The sequence below is a fragment of the Antechinus flavipes genome, chromosome 6 (assembly GCF_016432865.1).
Source record: "Antechinus flavipes isolate AdamAnt ecotype Samford, QLD, Australia chromosome 6, AdamAnt_v2, whole genome shotgun sequence".
Classification (NCBI taxonomy): domain Eukaryota; kingdom Metazoa; phylum Chordata; class Mammalia; order Dasyuromorphia; family Dasyuridae; genus Antechinus; species Antechinus flavipes.
In genome coordinates, this window is record NC_067403.1 from 145,991,511 (window position 1) to 146,012,340 (window position 20,830).

General features: G+C 32.4%; 1 protein-coding gene across 1 annotated transcript in view; it reads left to right on the top strand.

The window, feature by feature from the left end:
- BMPR1B (bone morphogenetic protein receptor type 1B) overlaps nucleotides 1-20,830 on the top strand; it is a 211,343-nt gene that overhangs the window by 54,022 nt on the left and 136,491 nt on the right. Inside the window, exon 2 of the mRNA XM_051967073.1 lies at nucleotides 8,939-9,155. Within this exon, the coding sequence (XP_051823033.1) occupies nucleotides 9,077-9,155 (79 nt within the window). The 5' untranslated portion in view covers nucleotides 8,939-9,076. The remainder of the gene's footprint in view (nucleotides 1-8,938; nucleotides 9,156-20,830) is intronic.

The following is a 20,830-nucleotide window of genomic DNA, read 5'->3' on the forward strand; positions in this document are numbered from 1 at the left end:
TATTGAGCCAACTAATTGTTATTTAGAAAGAGATACTAATTATTATTTTAAGAAAGGCTCCATTTATTCTTGTAAAATTGAGTTTATATGTATACATATATTTAACATATACTTTAACATATTTAACATGTATTAGACTACCTGCCATTTAGGGGAGGGGATGAAGGGAAGAAGGGAAAAAGTTGGAACAGAAGGTTTTGCAAGGGTCAGTGTTGAAAAATTACCCATGCATATGTTTTGTAAATAAAAAGTTATAATAAAAAATGATTTACACTTAATTTTGTTAGATTTAACATTTTATTTCAAAGTTCCTTCCATTTATAAAACTTCACCCACCATCCACTTCATAAAGGTCATGTGTTTGCTTTGTAATCGCCTCTATATTTCTAACTTGATCCATCACCCACTTTCTAGAAGAAGATCGGTTTGCCTAAAGGTCAAATCAAATAAATTTAAACTACTGTAGCAACTTCTGTCATCAGAGCGTTACTCCCATTACCTAGAAATATTTCCCTTGTCACTGAAATCACATGTACTGAGTGTCGTTAAAGTCATTTCAGAAGGGAAAGTCAAAAGGACGACATCTCAATTTTGACTAGTCATTGATGCTGATAAGAAGGTGACATCTAGGTTCCCTGAGATTTTGCTTTATCATTGCTCATTATTATAAAAGATCCTGTCAGCCCTCACTCAGTGAAGTTATTAAGAGAAGATCTAGACAATTTATTTATTACTGCTACGCTAATAAATTGGTCGGTCATTCTTGCAGTTTTGCCTCTTAGTTTACCTTTATTTTCAAATGTAATGACTCCTTTTATGACACAGATATGGTACTGATACCTAAACCAGGTAGGCTGAAAACAGAGAAAGAAAATTACAGACCAATCTCCCTAATGAATATTGATGCTAAAATCTTAAATAAAATATTAGCAAAAAGATTACAGAAAATCATCCCCAGGATAATACACTGTGACCAAGTAGGATTTATACCAGGAATGCAGGGCTGGTTCAATATTAGGAAAACTATTAACATAATTGACTATATCAACAACCAACCAAACAAAAACCATATGATCATTTCAATAGATGCAGAAAAAGCATTTGATAAAATCCAACAGCCATTCCTAATAAAAACACTTGAGAGCATAGGAATAAAAGGACTTTTCCTTAAAATAGTTAAGAGCATATATTTTAAACCTTCAGTAAGCATCATATGCAATGGGGAAAAACTGGAACCTTTCCGGTAAGATCTGGAGTGAAGCAAGGTTGCCCACTATCACCATTATTATTCAATATTGTATTAGAAACACTGGCCTCTGCAATAAGAGTCGAGAAAGAGATTAAAGGAATTAGAGTAGGCAATGAGGAAACCAAACTATCACTCTTTGCAGATGATATGATGGTATACCTAGAAAACCCCAGAGATTCTACTAAAAAGCTATTAGAAATAATTCATAATTTTAGCAAAGTAGCAGGATACAAAATAAATCCCCATAAATCCTCAGCATTCTTATACACCACCAACAAAATCCAAGAGCAAGAGATACAAAGAGAAATTCCATTCAAAATAACTGTTGATAGCATAAAATATTTGGGAATCTACTTACCAAAGGAAAGTCAGGAATTATATGAGCAAAATTACAAAAAAGTTTTCACACAAATAAAGTCAGACTTAAGTAATTGGAAAAATATTAAGTGCTCTTGGATAGGCCGAGCGAATATAATAAAGATGACAAAATTTTCAAATGTAATGTGTTTAAGCTTTCTAGTGTTTTAACAAGAATTTTGTCAAAGGTTTTTTTCTGCACATATTGGTGTAATTTTATGATATTTTTTGTTATTGGTACAGTTAATTATGTTTGATTAATTTTCCTGCATTTCCTGTTATAAATTCCATTTGGTAATAGTATATGATCTTTGAGATATATTGCTGCAATCTCTTTGTTAGTATTCTATTTTAAAAATTTTGCATCAATATTTATTAGAATAATTAGTTTATAGTTTTCTCTCTCTGTTTTTGCTCACCCTGCTTTAGTCATCATAACTATATTTGTGTCATAAAAGGAATTTGATAGGATTCCTTCTTTATCAGTTTTTAAAATAGTTAATATAGTATTGTCATTAATTGTTCTTTAAATGTTTGGTGGAACTCCCTTATAGGTCAATTTAGTTCTGTAGTTGTTGTTTTTTTTCCTTAGGGAGCTCATTTACCACTTTTTCAATCTTTTTTTCAAAGATAGGGTTATTTAAATCTACTTCTGTTAATCTGGGAATTTGATATTTTTGTAAGCATCCATTCATTTCACTTAGATCATCAGTTTTACTGGCATGTAATTGAACAGAATAGCCTTTAATAATTTAAATTTTTCTCCATTGCTAGTGCATTCACCATTTTCATTTTTCTTTCTGTTAAATTGGTTTTCTTTTTCCAAAGAAAAATTAATCAACAGTTTATCTATGTTATTGATTTTTAAAAATAAAAACAACTCTCAATTTTATTTATTAGTTTATTTTTTTTACTTTTAATTATATTAATCTCTCTTTGATTTTCAGGATTTTCACTTTGATATTTAATTGCAAACTTTGTATATTAAATTCCTTTATCTATTCTTTATTTTTTAAAAAAATGATGTATTTAGAGATATAATTTTTCCCTAAGTATTGCTTTGATTCTTTTTAATAAAATGATTTTCCCTATCATTTGTTCTTTCATCTACTCATTCTTTAGGATTATATTTAGATTCCAATTAATTTTTAATCTGTGCTTTCATGACTAGTTATTAATATAATTTCATTATATTATGTGGCCTTAAAAGATTACATTTAACATTCTAAGTTTGAGTTTATATTTTCTATCACTGTAGTAGCTACTTGATCAGGTTGTGTGTGTGTGTGTGTGTGTGTTGTTTGTTCATTTTTCCAGCCTATTTTTTAAAAATCTTTTGAATTTTAAAAGTTGGTTTCAATTCCATAAGTAGGAGTGGTACTAGGGCACTGTCCCAAATTTCAGCGTTGTTTTTTTTTTTTTTTTTTCATTGCTCTTTTCTGAGTTAGTTCTGGGGGTTTGCTTTCAGGAAGTGATATCACTTCTCTCTGATGTCCTTAACCCCAAGTGTCCCTGATCCTTTGCAGGCACAAATGACATTGTTTTACACAGCCCTTCTTCTCTTGGGTCCAAAAGAGATACTGTTTCTCAAGACCCTTATACTTTATGACTCCAAGCTCTTTGCTTTGCCTTGGAAATAGATATAGGGAGCACAGTCGCTTAACAGTGCCAGATCCTGGACCCAAGTGCTAACACATGGGTTCACTTCAATCTCTCCTGACCAGTTGCCAAAACCCCTTGCCATCTATATTGAGAGCTCTTGAAGCTCTTGCTGCTGTTATTGCCTCTAATGCTCACAGCTGGGGTTGCAAACATATAGGCTCTGAGCTAATCCTCACCTCAGTGACAAAGACTTTTCCTACTTAACCTCCTAAGTTGGCTGGGAAAATATCTTACCTTTTGTTGCCTCTGCCTTCCAGAATTTGATTTGAGGCATTTTGTAAAATTGGTTCAAGGGAATATTTAGAGATTTTCCTCTAATCTGCCACCTTGGTTCTGCCTCTTGTAAGCCAAAACACCTATTTTCAAGATGATGCTCTACTTTGATTTGGTAATAGTTTTGAAAGGGAAAGATGTAAGATAGGCTTTGATTTCCTCAAGATTTTTTTTTTAAATCAGTGTCTCGAGATAACTAAGTAGTTAATTACTTGGAAATGTTCTCTTATTTTTTCTGCTTCTAGTGGGTATCAATGACTCATATAGAAGTATTCTGGAAACTCTTGCCAGATAATGTTACTGAAATACTACCATGTCATCTGCCTTGTTAAAGATCTTTCGACATTTACTATATGTCAGCTGAATGAAAGTTGTTGAATGAAAGATGTTCCATAACCTTATTATTTCCTCCAAATTTCCAGTCTGGAAAACAGTGCTGGATTTGGAATCAAGAAAGAACTTATTTGCTGTTTCAGATCAAGCTCTACTTATATGAACCTGGGCAAAACACTTAACATCTCTGATACTCTAGCTTTAAAAATTTAATTTCTAAAATGGAGATAATCTTCAGTCAATAAGAATTAAGAGGCTACTATATATCAGCCAATGTGGGAAATTTTGGTCATACAAAGAAAGTTAAAAGACAGTCCCATGCTCTGAAGGGGCTCTTAGTCTATTATTATACTCTGTACAAAGAAAGTCCAAAGAGAATATATTGGGAATAAGCAATATAGAAAAAAATTAATATTAAGAAGATCAGGAAAAGCTTCTTTCAGAAGATTTGAGAATTGGAGAAAGCCTGGAAACTGAATTTAGAAGTGAAAGTATTCTAGATATAAAGGATAGCCAGTGAAAATATCTAGAATGTGAAGATATTGTGTTTTGTTCATATAATAGCAAAGAGACCAGTGTTACTAGATCACAGAATATATGAACAATGTAAGGTGGAAAAGTACTGAAAATATAGGAAGAGGTCAGGTTGTGAAGAGCTTTGAATGCCGGTGAATTTTGTATTTGACCAGGTGATAAGGACATATCTTGATCTGAGCTTTAAAAAGTTAATTCTATACCTGAATGGAGGATGGATTGTGGCAGGGGCCAGTCAGCAGGCTCCTGCAGTTGGTAGAGGTAAGATAATGAGAGGAAAGAAGGGAGAGTGCAATGATAAAATCAACAGGCCTTGGCAACAAATTAGATATGGGAGGTAAGAGTAAGGAATTGAACATGACATGTACATTGTGAAACTGAGAAATAAAAATTTTAAGTAAAGTAGTAGACTTTGGGGTGAAAAATAATGAATTTGGTTCCAGGACATATTGAGTTTATACAGATTATACAGTATATACAGATTATTCAGTTGGAGATTTTTTTTAGGTTTTTGGAGATTAAGTCTACAGTCAGGAAAAATTTTGACCGATAGATAAATAGATCTGAAAATTATAAGCATAGAAATGATGATTGAAACTATGGAATTTAATGATATTACCAGGTGAAATAATACTATTATTGCCTATGTCACAAGGTAATTTTGAGAACAGTATTATAATGTAATTTATAATCTATACTACATCAGTAAGCATTTATTATAATAGCACCTATTTAGGAAAGCTTTTTGAGAGGATATAATTAAAAGATGAATCGAGTTCTGTCAGAGATAAAATGTGCATGTGAGGAGGTGTATGTGTGTATGCTACATGCACATATGTGTGTGTATGCTGTTTTTCAATAGTCTCTTTAGCATTAAAGGTTAAAACTGCACTAAAAGTTCTGGCATACAACACACATAATTATATGTGTATATTCTATGCTTACTTTTACACATGTATTGTGTGTGTGTATCATAAATGATAATTCATACATAGTGTTTTTCTTTGAACTTCTTTGTGAAGTGTATTCTGAAGGATTCCTGAGATTTATTCATTCAACACTAAATATTCTCCTAATTAGATTCAGGAAAACCTGAATTCAAATTTAGCATCAGACAAGTAATAGTTGTGTGACCCTGGTCATGTAATCTCTGTTTGCTATGATTCACTGGAGAAGGAAATAACAAACCACTTCGGTACCTTTGTCAAGAAAACCCCATGGACAATATTTTCCCCCTAAGTCATGAAAGGCCAGACATAACTAATAACTGAAGAGCAAGAATAACCTCCTAACTTGCATCTCTGGTTATTGTTTATGATATTGTATTTATTTTAATTTTAATGTACTCTACCTACTTCCTAACTGCCCTATTATTATTTTTACATGGATGTGTATGTGTGAGAGAGTTAAAGACAGAGTCAGAGATAGAGAAACAGAGAAATTGATTGGGAGGGGAAATGAGAAAGTGAGCTTACTGGTCTTGTAGCTGAAGAGCTAACCTTGAAGTCAGAAAGTACTACCTTTAAGTTTCACTTCTGCCATATATTGTATCTGTGATCCTGATCAAGTCACTATAACTGTATGGTATTGTGGAAAGAACATTACATTTATAGTCAAGAAAAGGTGGATTCAAATATATTAGACATTGGCTTTGTAATCCTGGGCAAGTCACTTAATTGCTTAGTGCTTACATTCCCTAAATTACAAAATGAGGATATAGACTGATTCTAGCTCTAAATGTATGATCATCTGTACTTTACTTTCTAGAACTTAAGGTTTTTCTCCAAAGGGAAGCATCTAAAGATGTTTGTCTCTTCCTCTCTTATATACACACACATGTGCGTGTGAGTACATATACACACACAACCATCAACACCAATGAACTCATAGGTTTCATTTTGTAAAAATGGCATGTGGGTGTGGGTGTGTGGCTAGTGATTGAGAGGGATCAGGAAATGTTTTATGTAGAAAGTGTTGCAAGAATTGAACTTTGAAGCAAAGTAAGAATTCTAAGAGGCTGAGATGAGGGGAGAGGGCACTTCAGGGATGGAGAACCTATTCAAAGACAGAGAAATTGGAACAGGTGAATTTGCATACACCATGAAATTTGTGAAATAGAGCAGTATGTAATAAGATTCAAATAATAAGTTTGATTTAGTTTGTGAAGAATTTTAAATGCCAAAGGACTGGGTATTTTATGTTAGGGAAAATTGAGAGCTGCCCAACCTTTTTTTTTTTTTTTTTCTTTTTTAATAGTCCATTTTGAGCTTTGAGAATATCATTTTGTCAGTGATGTGGATGATGAATTGAAGATCAGAGAGCTTTGAAAAAGTTAGAGCCAATTGCAATAAACAGCCTACATTAAATGTGATGAGGGCCTAAACACCATATTGAGTAGGTTTTGTGTGAATTGAGTGTAAGGGACAAATGAGAGAGACAGTGATACTAGACTGCGCAAAATCTGATAGTTGATTGACTGTATGAAGTAGAGTTGGGGATAAATGACAGTAAAGTGGTCAAAAATGTATGACTAGAATGGTGGTTCCTTGAACAATAATAGATAAATTTGCAAGAATTACAGATTTGGGAAGGAATATAAAGAATTCTTTTGGAGGGGTGAATTTAAAAAGTCTTGGGGACTTTTTTTGAAATGTCCATTGTTGTACTTCAGTTATTTTTTCAGTCATGTACAATTATAGTAATATATAATAATAATTTCAACTATTTGCCAAAGTTAAGCTGCTTTTCACTCTCTTAAATATTTACCATATCATGGTCCTTTCCACAAGTACTAGCTGTGTGACACTGGTCAAGTCATGTAATCTCAAATCATTCAAATTATTCAAAACTTTGCCCTGCTACTACTACCCCACTCCTTTTAGGGCACTTTCTTCCTTCAACATTTGTACAAAACTTATTCTTACTTCTGGGTCAATTTCAGTTCCATTTGTTTTGCCTGCATTAATTCCTTTCTACTCATTTGGCCTTGTAGTCACAGATAGGCTTGAGTTGTTAGGTAGACATCTTATCAATCTTTTCTCTTTTCAAATGCAATTTGAATTTTTTACTCCATCTCCCCATTCTTTTACAACTGCTTTAACAGCTTCCTAGCCAGAAAACAAACTGATAAAACACAATTAATTAAAGAATCTTTTCTCCTATTTTTTTTTCTAGAAGGTTCTATCATATGTAAAATGAAATGTGGTGTCTTTAAGCTAGAATTTATTAATGATAGATTTCTTGGTTGATTTATGAACATTTTATTTTAATTAAATATATATTAAATATATATTGGGAGTATAAATTGAGAATGTTAAGATGATGTGCCAGTTATAAAAATCACGTTTAAGAAATTATACTGTTGAGTTCAACAGAATAGATTTATTAATTTATTTAGCTGGGTTGGTGTAGTGGTGGGGTGATAAATTTCAAGCAAATGAACTATAAACATATAAAATAAATATTGAACATTTACTAATTGCAGTATGACTTTTTTTGTATGTATAAATATTTTCCCAAGGAATAATTAAATTTGCTGATAATAATGTCTATTTGTCTGTCTATGGTAGGACTGAATTTTATTTCTATTTCTTGTTGGGCTTCAATTATTGACAGCGCCCAATAAAAGAATGAAAATGAAATGACATTTGCAAAGTTTAGAATTTTTAAATAGATTTAAAATTTCTTCAAATGTTATTTAAAATAAAATTATATGAAGATGTCATTAGATAATTTTAAATTTTAATCACAATTGCATTTTCAAGATAAAAACATATTGTAGTTTAGACCATTAAATTTAGGTGACTGAATGTACTGTTTTCCAACTAAAATGAGTATCAAAATATAGTTATTTACTATGTCTAGAAAAAAGAAAGTTCCCAGGTAAATTAATTTATTATTTAAAAGTACCAAAAATTTTCTTCAGTTACTATTCAGTTTTGAAAGCATTGGCTCCTTCATTTAAATATTCCCAGGTGTGTTTGTGTGAAGGGGGAGGGTAAGAAAAAAATCTGTTATCTAAGACAAAAAAGGTCTTTATCTTGAAAGAATAGCTACCAATGGTATTTTTGTTATTTGGAGTAAGGAAGCATTTTTTCCTCAAAATTTTTCCATTTCTCTTCCTGGAATCAAAGTTCAAAACTTTGATTCCAATGTATCCAATGAACCTTTTAAAAGGAGAGCATTTCTAGGCTTTTTTTTTCTGCAGCTTGGAGTGGGAAGGTGGTCATGGTTAGGTCCCTTACATGTGCTAAATGAGCTACATGAAAGATTGGGGGAGGGGTAGACGGGATGTTTCCAGTACAGAAGCTGAAGAAGCAGTTAAACTCTGGTTAAATCCCTGCCAGACTGAAGTTTCCAGTGTCTATAGCTCTGCATGGGGCAGCCAGCCTGTCCTCTTTTCTGGGGAATTTGCTCCAGCTTGGGGTCCTTACTGTGCTTTTGTCATCTTCCTCACGAGGTGATCCATTGAGGTCTAGGTGGTGACAGAACCAGTTTGTAACAGGCTTGTCTTTCCCGTTCTCCTCTCAGGCTTGCTGGCAGGCTAGCCAGCCCGAAGATCTGACAAGAGTAGCAGCAGCAAAGGAAGATCAGTGAAAATCAGGCAAGGCAGCCAACGGGCAGGCGGCTTAGCCTGCAAGGAAGCAGGACTCCTGCTCTTCTGCTGCAATGGGGTGGCTGGAAGACCCAACCTGGCAGCTTCACATTCATTTTTCTTTGCTCGTTCTGCTGTGCATGCACACACGGGGTAAGAAGAACAAGTGTACTGTGTTGTAGCTTGCCCGGTTGCTGAGGGATTTTTTAGCTTGAAAGGGAAAGTTCAGGACAGAAGTTCAGATGTGCCCAGTTTTCAGCCCCCTGCTGCTGCAGCAGTGATGTATTTTTACTACTTTGTGTAGTAGAAAAGAACTTTCCAAGTAGCCTTTCCTAGAAGAACTTTAAAGAGATTTTTAGAGAAGGGAAACTTGAAGTTTCCCCTAGCAATTAAAAAAAAATCTGCTTCAGTGCCTTGAGTATTGATTTGATGTATATGGAAAACAATTCAAATATTTTGAAAATTTTAGATGATTTTGATTTAACATAGTTTTATACTGCATTTTTTAGTATATTCATGTTAATGAGTTTTTAATCATGTAATTTTACAGTTGTTTTGATTGTAATTTACATTCACCATAATTATCTAATCTTCATCCAACCTGAAGAGTAAGTAAAGCTTAACCGTCTATTTTAGCTGAAGTGTGTTTATGTCAAGTCAATTGAAGCAAGAAAAGATTATCTTTTACCTTTAGTGAGTTATATTTTAAGAATAAGTTACAGATTTTTCAGTTTCAAAGAAAACTAATTTACTGTGGTAAACTACATGTACAGAAATCTGCGATAAATGCATGCAATAAGGGAGTGGGGAGAAGTAGACACAGTGGCTTTATATAATTGAGGCCAGCAGTAAATGAGGGGGGTCTATAGAGCAAGACTGGAATTCATTGATAGTACAATTGCATGTGTAGTACATACAAGTATATTTAAAGAGCCTCCTCAATTCTACTATTCATAAGAAAAAAATGTGTATTACCAACTGACATTTGTTTCTAACTAATTTGTAAGGTTTTTTTTTTTTTTTCAGAGCTTTTCTAGAAATTTAAAAGTCAGTCTTTGTTGAGGAGATAAGCATAATTTTCTAGTTCAGGAATTATACTTTGAATGGGAAATGCTCACATTACTCTTTTAGTGACCAAACTAATCATCAGTTAGTTACCTATTGATTATTTTCCAAAAGATAGCACTTAGGCTCAAATTTCTTTTCTTTCTTTCTTTTTTTTTAGGTTTCTCTCTGTGTGTCTCTTTCTCTGTCTCTCTCTCTTTCTCTCTCTCTCTCTCTGTCTCTCTCTCTCTCTCTCTGTCTCTCTCTCTCTTTTTCTCTCTCTCTCTCTCTCAAAGCTTTTTATTTACAAAACACATGCATAGGTAATTTTTCAACAGTGACCTTTGCAAAATCTTCTGTTCCAGATTTTCCTTTTCTTCCCTCTTCCCCCCCTCCCCTTGATGGCAGATAGTTCAATACATGTTAAATCCAAAATATTTATACATATCCATACAGTTATCTTGCTGCACAGATCTAGAAAGAAAAAAAAAACCTGAGAAGGAAAACAACAACAGAAAGAGTGAAAATGCCATGTTGTAGTCCACACTCAGTTCCCACAGTCCTTTCTCTGTGTGTAGATGGCTCTCTTCATTACTGAAAAATTGGAACTGGTCTGAATCAATTCATTGTTGAAGACAGCCACATCCATCAGAATTGATCATTGTATTGTTGTTGACATATACAATGATTACCTGTTCTGCTTGTTTCACTTAGCATCAGTTCATGTAAGTCTCTCCAAGCTTCTCTGAAATCATCCCATTGGTCATTTCTTACAGAACAATAATATTCCATAACATTCATATACCATACTTTATTCAGCCATTCTCCAATTGATGGGCATTCATTGAGTTTCCAGTTTCTAGCCACTACAAAAAGGGCTCCTGCAAACATTTTTCATATGTTGGTCCCTTTCCCTCCTTTGAGATCTCTTTGGGATATAAGCCCAGTAGTAATACTGCTGGGTCAAAGTTATACAGAGATTGATAACTTTTTTGAGCATAGTTCCAAATTGCTCTTCAGAATGGTTGATTTCGTTCAAAATTCCACCAATAATGTATCAGTGTTAAGGGACAGGTCAGTTCTCCTAGAGCCTCCACACCTGTGGATCATTACATCTGAAGGAGTTGCAAGGCAGCCTTTGCTGACACAGGTGTTGTGGACTGGGAATGAGATAAATTGGAGACAGAAGGAAGAGGAGAGAGGTCAGACAATACAACAGCCTCTCCGTTAGAGAGGTCAGAGAACAGCAACTGCCTCTGAGTCTCCTTGTATCATCCTCTCACAAGAGGAGATGCATTCTGGGTTGGGTCTGCAGCAGCCCCTGTCAGGTGGCTCCCATGTATTCCAACATATCAGTGTCCCAGTTTTCTCACCCCTCCAACATTCGTCATTATTTTTTCCTGTCATCTTACCCAATCTGAGAAGTGTGTAGTAGTATTTCAGAGTTGGCTTTATTTGCATTACTCTGATCAGTAGTGATTTGGAGCACATTTTCATATGATTAGAAATAGTTTCATTTTCTTCCTCTGAAAATTGTCTGTTCCTATCCTTTAGCCATTTATCAATTGGACAATGGCTTGATTTCTTATAAATTTGAGTCATCTGTATATATTTTAGAAATGAGACCTTTATCAGTACCTTTGAATGTAAAAATGTTTTCCCAGTTTATTGTTTCCCTTCTAATCTTGTCTGTATTAGTTTTGTTTGTACAAAAACTTTTTAATTTAATATGATCAAAGTTATCTATTTTGTGATATCTATTGGTGTCAGTTTTTTTCCAAAATGATCTCTAGTTCTTCTTTGGTCACAAATTTCAAATTCCTTCCTCCTCCACAAGTCTGAGAGGTAAACTATCCTATGTTCTTCTAATTTATTTATAATATCATTCATTATGCCTAGATCATGAATCCGTTTTGACCTTATCTTGGTATATGGTGTTAGATGTGGGTCAATGCCTACTTTCTTCCATACTAGTTTCCAATTTTCCCAGCAGTTTTTGTCAAATAGTGAATACTTATCCCAAAAGCTGTGGTCTTTGGCTTTCCCAAACATAAGATTGGTATTGTTATTGACTATTTTGTCCTGTGAACCTAACCTATTCCACTTATCAACTAGTCCATTTCTTAGCCAATACCAAATGGTTTTAATGACTGCTGCTTTATAATATAGTTTTTGATCTGGTACAGCTAGGCCACCTTCATTTAATTTTTTTTATTAGTTTTCTTGAAATTCTTGACCTTTTGTTCTTCCATATCATTTTTGTTTTATTTTTTCTAGGTCAGTAAAATAGTTTCTTGGGAGTTTGATTGGCACAGCACTAAATAAATAGATTAGTTTAGGTAGTGTTGTCATCTTTATTATATTCCTACGCTCAAATTTCAAATAAGTTTTTAAAAAATCATTTTTAGCAATCATTGTGACATATTTCTCACATGTTTAACTTTTTAAATTTTATTAAAATGAAAATATCTTTAAATTCCCTGATCAGGTGCAGTTAAGGTAGGATTCGAAGCTAACCAAGAGTCTCATTATCGAAAAGTAAATATTCTCTGAAAATTTGGGTTCATCACCAATCACCTCCATGTGCTAGAATATTGTGAACACAGAGTTTGAGTATTTAAAACAACACTTGAAAAACACAATAGATTGAGATCATTTTGTCTCATGAATTTATTTCACAGGTGAAGAAACTGAGGCTTGAAAAAATCTCCCTGAGGTTACAAGAGTAGTGGAAGAACTGGAATAGGACATTAGGCCCTTCTGATTCCAATGCCAGTATTCTTCCCACAGGATTCCATTTCCCTCATATTCTTTGTAGTAAATTTATTTAATATCATCACATTTTGCTTACCAACTTAAAGCCATCTCACGTTGCAATTATTGTCTGGTGTCAATAAATAGAATGTTAGTTGCTTCCTGAGAGCAATTAATAACAAAATGTATCAAATATTAGTTTTGGTGCTGAGAAAGCCCTGGCTTCACATCTCACTTAGAATCATGGGAATTATGTAAGAGTGAATCTTGGAGATTACCTCATCCAATAACCCTCATTTTATAGATTACTGGTAAATAGCCCAAAGCAGTTATGGTTTGCCCAAATTCACATAGAATTGGATATTCAACCCAGGTCCTCTGGTTTCGATTGTAGTATTCTTTTCACTCCATCTATATGCCTCTCATGTTATGAACCTTCTGGCCATTCCTGGGAAAGTTACCAAACATCTGAGCTTCAATTTCCTCATCTATAAATTTGTGATAATAATATCTGAGGTACATTACTTGGAAGATTTTTGTTCAAATGATTGCATGAAATTCAGTAAATGAATTCAAATTAAATAAATGAATGAATATTTTGAAAGTACTTTAGTTATACATAAATATTCACAATTATTCTGAGCTCTCTAATTTGGAGTTATTAGTCATAATTGCTTTGAAGAGAGAGAGTACTAATATTATTTATTTTCTTCATATTTTTTGAAAAAATGTCAATGTAGCTCTGTTAAGATGTGAGCAGATCACTAAATAGAACAATTCTTCAAACATGTTTTAGTAGAGGAATTTATTTTCTAGGAAAAGTCATGAGTGGTTCATAGGATTATAAATTTTGAGCTGGAACAAATCTTTATCTGTCTTGTAGTTCATTCTTCATTTTATAGTTCAAGGAACCAAAGAACAAGATTATGGGACTTGAATAAGATTGTATAGATAATCAACAACAGAAGGAGGATTTGAACCCAGATTATTTGAATCTATAGCCAGTGTTTTCTTTTCTTGTGACTGATTCTGACTATCCCCTGTAAGTTTATGCTAGTTTATTTATTTTCCATGGGCTTGAGCAAGTTGGTATACGTGGCTTTTGAGTTCTTGAAATTGCCTCCAGTAACCATCCTATTGGTATCAGTTTTTCTCCAAAAACACTTGCATTGTTTTATTTCTGATCTGAGATAACAGCTCAGACATTCTCATATTTTTGAAAAGTTAAATGTAAAAGTGCAATCATTTCATATTTCAGAAAGGTTTATATACTTTTCTATTTTTAGAGGGCTTACAGATTAAGTATTTTGCCAAAGTTAAAAGCAAAAACAGTTTTCTATAGATGAATTTAACTAAACTTAATTATTAGAATGACAGAACATTAATTTAACATCTGCTATGTTATGAATATTGGTGAGATATTGTGAAAAGTTAATTCTGGTCATTTTGGGTGAATCTCTACCCTGTTTGGGTAAATACATAAATCTTTTTTTGATACATAGAAATGTGAAACACAGAAATATTATTTATTGGCCACAAAACACACAATAAGGAGGTGACAAAACTAGATTAACAGAATGAAATTCATAAACTGTAATTCCCAATTCCCAATTTTACCTTTTGATACAAAGATTTAGGAAAATTATGTAAGAAATAAATCCTTAAGAATTTGATGTTTGTTTGTTTTTAAAAGTTTGATTAAATTCAGATTCTTATAGTATCTTCAGTATCCTGAAGAAAAAAATAGAAAATATCTTATGACATTGTAATGGAATAATCATATCCTCTAATTGAGGGAACATGAATGAACAAGTAAATATTTTAGTTCCATTTAAATGTTGAATAACAGCTCAAGCAAAAAGAATACCCTAGTTAGATCATTTTAACCAAAAGTATGAAACTCTAAGCCAAATCCCATGTAGAACTATGTGGAGAACCAGATTAAAATGTAATTAAGAAATGTTTAACAAAGTATATAAAATATAATAAAATATATATGATATTAATATGTGCCTGTTGGGATCTATTTCTATTTGAGTTCAAGAGCATTGATTTTTACTAACTCAGATAATATCTATTCCATATCTCTTATATGATATCAGGTCACTAGGTATTTGGAGGAAGGAGATGTATACTTAAAGATTCTGGACTTTATTGGTTTGGAGGTAATATAAAAAGATTTTGTATTTGAAGCGGAAATTGAGTAACTAAGATGGATAAGCTTTGAAATTTTGCTTTTATTAAAGAATTTGCTAGTATTGCTTCAGTTTTTATGAGTCACTTTTTTGTGAGCAATCACTTGTATGCATACTTTTGAATTAATAACACATTGGAATAATATTTATAACAAATGCTATAGAAAATATATCTAAATTTTATAATTATAAAAATAAAATTATACTAGTCACAATGCACAACAGATAAAAAATTTAAGGATATGGAAATACAGTTTCCAAAAGAAGAAAATACAAATTGCTAATACTCCGTTGAAAAAGAAATGTTAAGTCCCCAATCATTAAAAAGTTATAAATTATAACAATTTTGAGATAGTATCTTATACCTACCCAACTGGGGGGAAAATAATTAGAAGCAATGAAACTTAGTGATTGAAGATACTTTCATTCACTGCCAGTGAAAATGTCTACTTGTTAAAGTTTTTCTTAGAATTCTGAGAGTTCACAAATATCATGTTTTTTGGACCTGATAGTTTCATTGCTGGCTTCATGCCCTGAAAGTGTTGGGAGGACAAAGGGAAGAGTTATCTTGAGCTATCTTTCCAATGAAAAATTATGCGATTGAAAAATAAAAACTCTTAAGTTTCTAGTAATAGAAGAATTTTGAAATAAATCATATTACATCAATGTAGTGAAATAATGTTATGGTATTGTTTGGTAAATAGCCATAATACAAAGAAATTGAGAGCATATATGTATGTGTACATATATATGACACAAGGTGAAAAAAAGCAAGAACTTAGAAGAATAGAATCCTTAACTAAAGTCAGTAGAATAAGTAAATGTAAATGAATGGATAAAAATTTTGATGGTGTATTAAAGTAAGGGACAGAAATGTGAAGAGAATGTGCTAAAATTTGTTCATTTAAATGTAAATAATATATTTATACTTACTAGTCTATTTATTACTAAAATCAAGTTTTTGATTTAAAACTCAATATGTAATAAGAATCAAGCAAATTTAAGCACAATAAATATTGAATATCTCATAAAGGAGGTGGAAAATTATGGATCTGTGTATTATTTGAAGAAAAAAAAATCAGCTTTTGCTACCTTCCTCAAATCTAATGTTACTTTGAGAGGCAGATGTGATTCTTGGAAGTATCAAATAAGATGGAAACAACAAAGAAGTCTCCTTTGTTTCTTATCAATGTTGTTTTAATTCTTCAAAAGGAAATTCAGTTCTGTTGAAAAGTACTAGATAGATACCCACCCAGAGAATAAAGCTCCTCTTTGTTGTTCTACTGAGGAAATTGACTGGAGATATAAAGTTAAGAGAAAAGAAATAGCCACAGTTTGAATTCTCCGATAAGATGTATCCTACTTTCATGTCATCAACAAAAAGAGGAATTTCTTGTAACTACATCTATGCAGTTGTGTTTGAAAAGTTAAGTTGGCTGATTTGAGAGATTATTGCTATAATAGAAAAAAGATATACATCAACACTACAATCAGATTCTTATCCTTGCTTCTAATATTTATTTCCGCAACCAAGATGATTACATGAAAAAGAGGGAAAAAAGGAAATAAAGGATTGAGTTTCTGAATTTAAAAAAAAAATGCCTAAAATAGTATTAAAATAACTCTGGGTCTTTGAAGGAGTTAAGTTCATTTTCATTTTAAATATTGTTCCAGTTTTCTATTTGATATTTATTTCTAACTATTTATTCTATTATTATTATATTTCAAAATCACTTTGAAACCCTGAAAAATGTATGTTTGTCAATTAAAGGAAAAATAAAGATCCCTGTCACTTGAGGATAATGACTAGGTGCCTCAGTGTATGATTTCAAAATGAAAATTAGAATATTATCATAGGACATCCTTTTAAAGTAATATTTTTATGTGTAAAATGATCCTAGTTACCATATGGCAAAATGGACAGAAAATCTAAACCGTTAGGCACAGCTGTTTAAAATGTGGTTATATGTTCAGAAGTTTTGTACTCTGCTATTATGTGGCATTTCCAACTATGAATCTCTGGCCATTAATTGGCAGTTACTGCAACTTGTGGTGAATATCACAGATGTAAGAAACATAATCTTTTTACTGCTTTACCTGGGAAAAAATGGCTAAATTGTAGATATCAGCTTTAGTCCTATAGAAATGATGGTTCAGAATATGTATGGTTTCATTAAATTGGTGATAACACACAAGTGTGAATAGTGATTTGTTTGAGTTCTTGGCTAAGTCGACATATTTAAAAAACAGGTGACAGCTATAGGTGTATATAGGTATAGAGTTAAGTGAAGTTTAGATCTAAAGAAGAAATATGAAGTTATCCAGAGATAAAAAAGATACTAAAATCATAGAATATGAGAGTTGGAAGCAGACAAAATTCATTCTAACTTAACTATCCATGACATCTTACAATACATAAGGATTACATGTTTAAAATAGAAACAATCTTTTTAAAAGGTTTTTGTTTTGTTGGTTTTGCTTTGCTTTTCTGGACAGAGTTGCCAAGTATAAAACTATGAATGTTTTTGGAAAGTTCTCTAATGTATGTTGAAATTAAATGTAGGAATGGTGTTAAAATTAAGCACATTAAGTTTTTAAGTAAATTGAGGGATTTTAAAATCTATTTAAATCATCTCACATATCTGATGTACTTTAATTGCAATGACTAAAGTATACCAACATACTTGGGGTAACATGAATAGGATTTAAAATATCATTATTTTCTATTCCAATATTGATGATTTTAATTTCTTAAATCTTAATTTTTCCAGCTTTAAAATAATGTTATAGAGGTTCATTGTACTCTAGAGAATAGGAAAACTTAAGGAGATGCTTTTGATTTGCATCTTTAATATTGAAAGGTATAGAAATGAGACACAACTTGGTGTGGTTGAAGGGGGTCTTGCCTGTGGTAGGAAGACCATGGTTCAACATTCATATTCCCTTCTTAGCACTTTTCATGCAGTCATTTTTTCTCTGTTTTCTCTGTAGTTTCATTTATCTGATACATTAATGAGTGTTTAGTTATTAGTAATTCTTTTTATTGTATAACTCATTGTGCTAAAATTAAAATCATCAGTGGCTTTAAGAAACATCTTTGTTATCGCTGAGTTGTACTTTGAATATAACTGAAATTCTAGATGACTCTGGCTTCTTTGGAAGAAATTTAAGACAATAGAAGCTATAAAAATTTAAGGCAGTATAAGCAGTATTCCCCAAACTTAATTAATTGAAAAACTTTTATTGTGGCTGACCTTAGTTTAAAATTAGAAAATAGATAGATTTTTGTATATTCTATATGTGCAGTGGACTGTGTGTCATAGTGAATTGGAGCAAGGGCCAGATCTGGAATTAGAAGACACAGGTTCAAATGCCAACTCTGAAACTAACTAGCTTTGGAATTCTGGGCAGGTCACTTTATCTTTCTTAAGGCTCTGTTTCCTCTTATGTAAATTTGGGATAATATTACTGGTACCATTGTATAGGCACAAGGAAAGTACTCTGTAAATCTTAAAGCATTGTTAAAATATAATCTTTATAAGCTATTTCTTTTCTCTCACCCAGCACCTAGTTTAACAGAGAAAACATACAGATGGTTACAAAACCATGCTTCTCATTTAAAAAAAATAAAATTCCTATTTGATATCTTTCAAAGGCACCCATAATTTTGAGGATATAAGAATGAAACTCTCTCATCTGATCAATGTTCACTATTTACTTTCAGAAACTATCTTGGCAGCTACATCTAGAGTCCAGGGGGAAATTAATGTTCATCATGATAGAACAGAGGGACTCAAAAAACTAATGAGCACACACTGAACACTGGCTTCAGTTCCTAGTTTTTATTGCCCTGCATAATCTAATGGTACATGGTGTCCCTGTAGTTATCTTCACATCTTCCCAATTTTAGTGGGAGTTTGTGTATTTTGGCCAAATTATTTTGGCTTATGAGGAAACACTATGGCAATTGTGACATGCACTCCATATACTCTAATGGCGGAATCTCTGTGATGTTAGTGCTGCATTGATGTGCTATCAGCCAAGCATGAGAGTTTAATATGATGAAGTGTCTTAAAGTCTTTGTAGCTAGTCTTTTCCCCCCCTCATGTATAAAATATGCCAACTCCACTGTTTTGGCAGAACAAAGGCCAGGTTTATTTTGTAAATTATGCACAAAATTATCAATCTGGTTGTTTGACTTGTGGAAATGATCATAATGAAAAGTAACTTGACCAAAGCATGAAGTTTCATTTTATTTTTTAAAGAAAGATTCTAACTCTGAACATGTTGTTTTTAATCACAGAAAATTTGCCATGTAGGACTATAAAATATAATTTTGTGAATTTGTCATTTGATGTGTTTATGGGAATATATCGCAATCCTGTATTTGATTCAGTAGTGTATGTCCAAGTGAATTGTTTTCCAATCTCATCACAAGGGAACTGTACTTTTCTTGTCCATATTTTAAAAGAGATTAAAGAAGTGTGGGTAATATACAGCTTTTATGTGTTAAGTATTAACACTTATGTGAAATATTCATGAAGGAACTGAGCAGTAATTCATTGGAAGTACATTAGAGTGGTTATTATTTTAGGCCTCTTAAGCTGAGGCTCTTCAGGAATTTGCAATAGACTGCAAATAGAGCTTTAGCATTCCTTAAGAAGGAAAGACAGAACTGAATTTTGTTGGCTGAACAAATCACCTTTTCTCCATAGCTAGCCTTCCATATTTCAGATTTTCATAATATTACTATATGTACCGTGCAGAGAGTAAATCTCTAATAAATGCTTGCTGATTGTTTGCACAAACTCCATAATTTATATTTAAAATGATACCTATTCATTTTTTTCATTGTCCAAATGAAAATTTATATAAAATGAAAAGAGTTTAGGATGATTATCAAGGTATATGATTTCTTACAGCTCTTAAGTACATGATTGTGGAACAGATATCTGGTAGTAATTTTTGTACCAGATGATTTGAATGAAACCCAAGCATATTACCTGAAATATAAGCTTCATAGTGGCTATCTAAATGTTTTTATCATTGTACCTTAACACATTAGCATAAAATATCCTCTTTAATTAAAAAAATGAAATTATTGGCATTCATCTTGTAAATTTAATTTTCATAAATATTTCATCTCTTTCTTATGCTCAATTTAATCTATCAGAGCCACACATTGTAGAAGACATCTGGCATTGTGCTTAAGCAGCTGGGTTTCATTTGTAAAGGGGTTTTGAGCAAATTTCGGGCCTTTGCCAACAATAATATACCAGTTAGCCAGCTTGTTTGTTTTGTGGCAGCTTCATGCAGTGTGGTATAAGAGAGCCAAATTCAGGAGCAAGTAATCTGTCATGTCTTCAGACTAGGTTGATAGAACTTGGAGTTTGAGTGCAGGTGAGACAAAATGCCTTGGATAAGTGCTTGCATGCCTTACTATTTTCAATTTACCTATATTTAACAAACAGTTGTATGTACATTCTCTTTGCAATGTACTTTACTGTGCATTGGAAATATAAAGATGAGATAAGACAGTCCTTTCATTTGGAATTTCAAGAAGCCTTGGATAGAAGAAGAAAGAGTAAGAGAAAATATACATAATTTAAATACAATAAAAGATGAGAGGTGCCAGAAGTTATATGAGATAGATAATCTCATATTATTGAGGGAATCAGAGAGGGTTTAAAATAGAAATCGCTTCTGAATGGAGCCTGATAAGAAAGGGAAGGATTTTCAAATCAATAGGTATTTTTTTAAGAATGAGAAACTGTGCTAGGTATTGGGATTAAAAATATCAAAAATTATATCGTCCTGTCTTTCAAGGAGCTTATA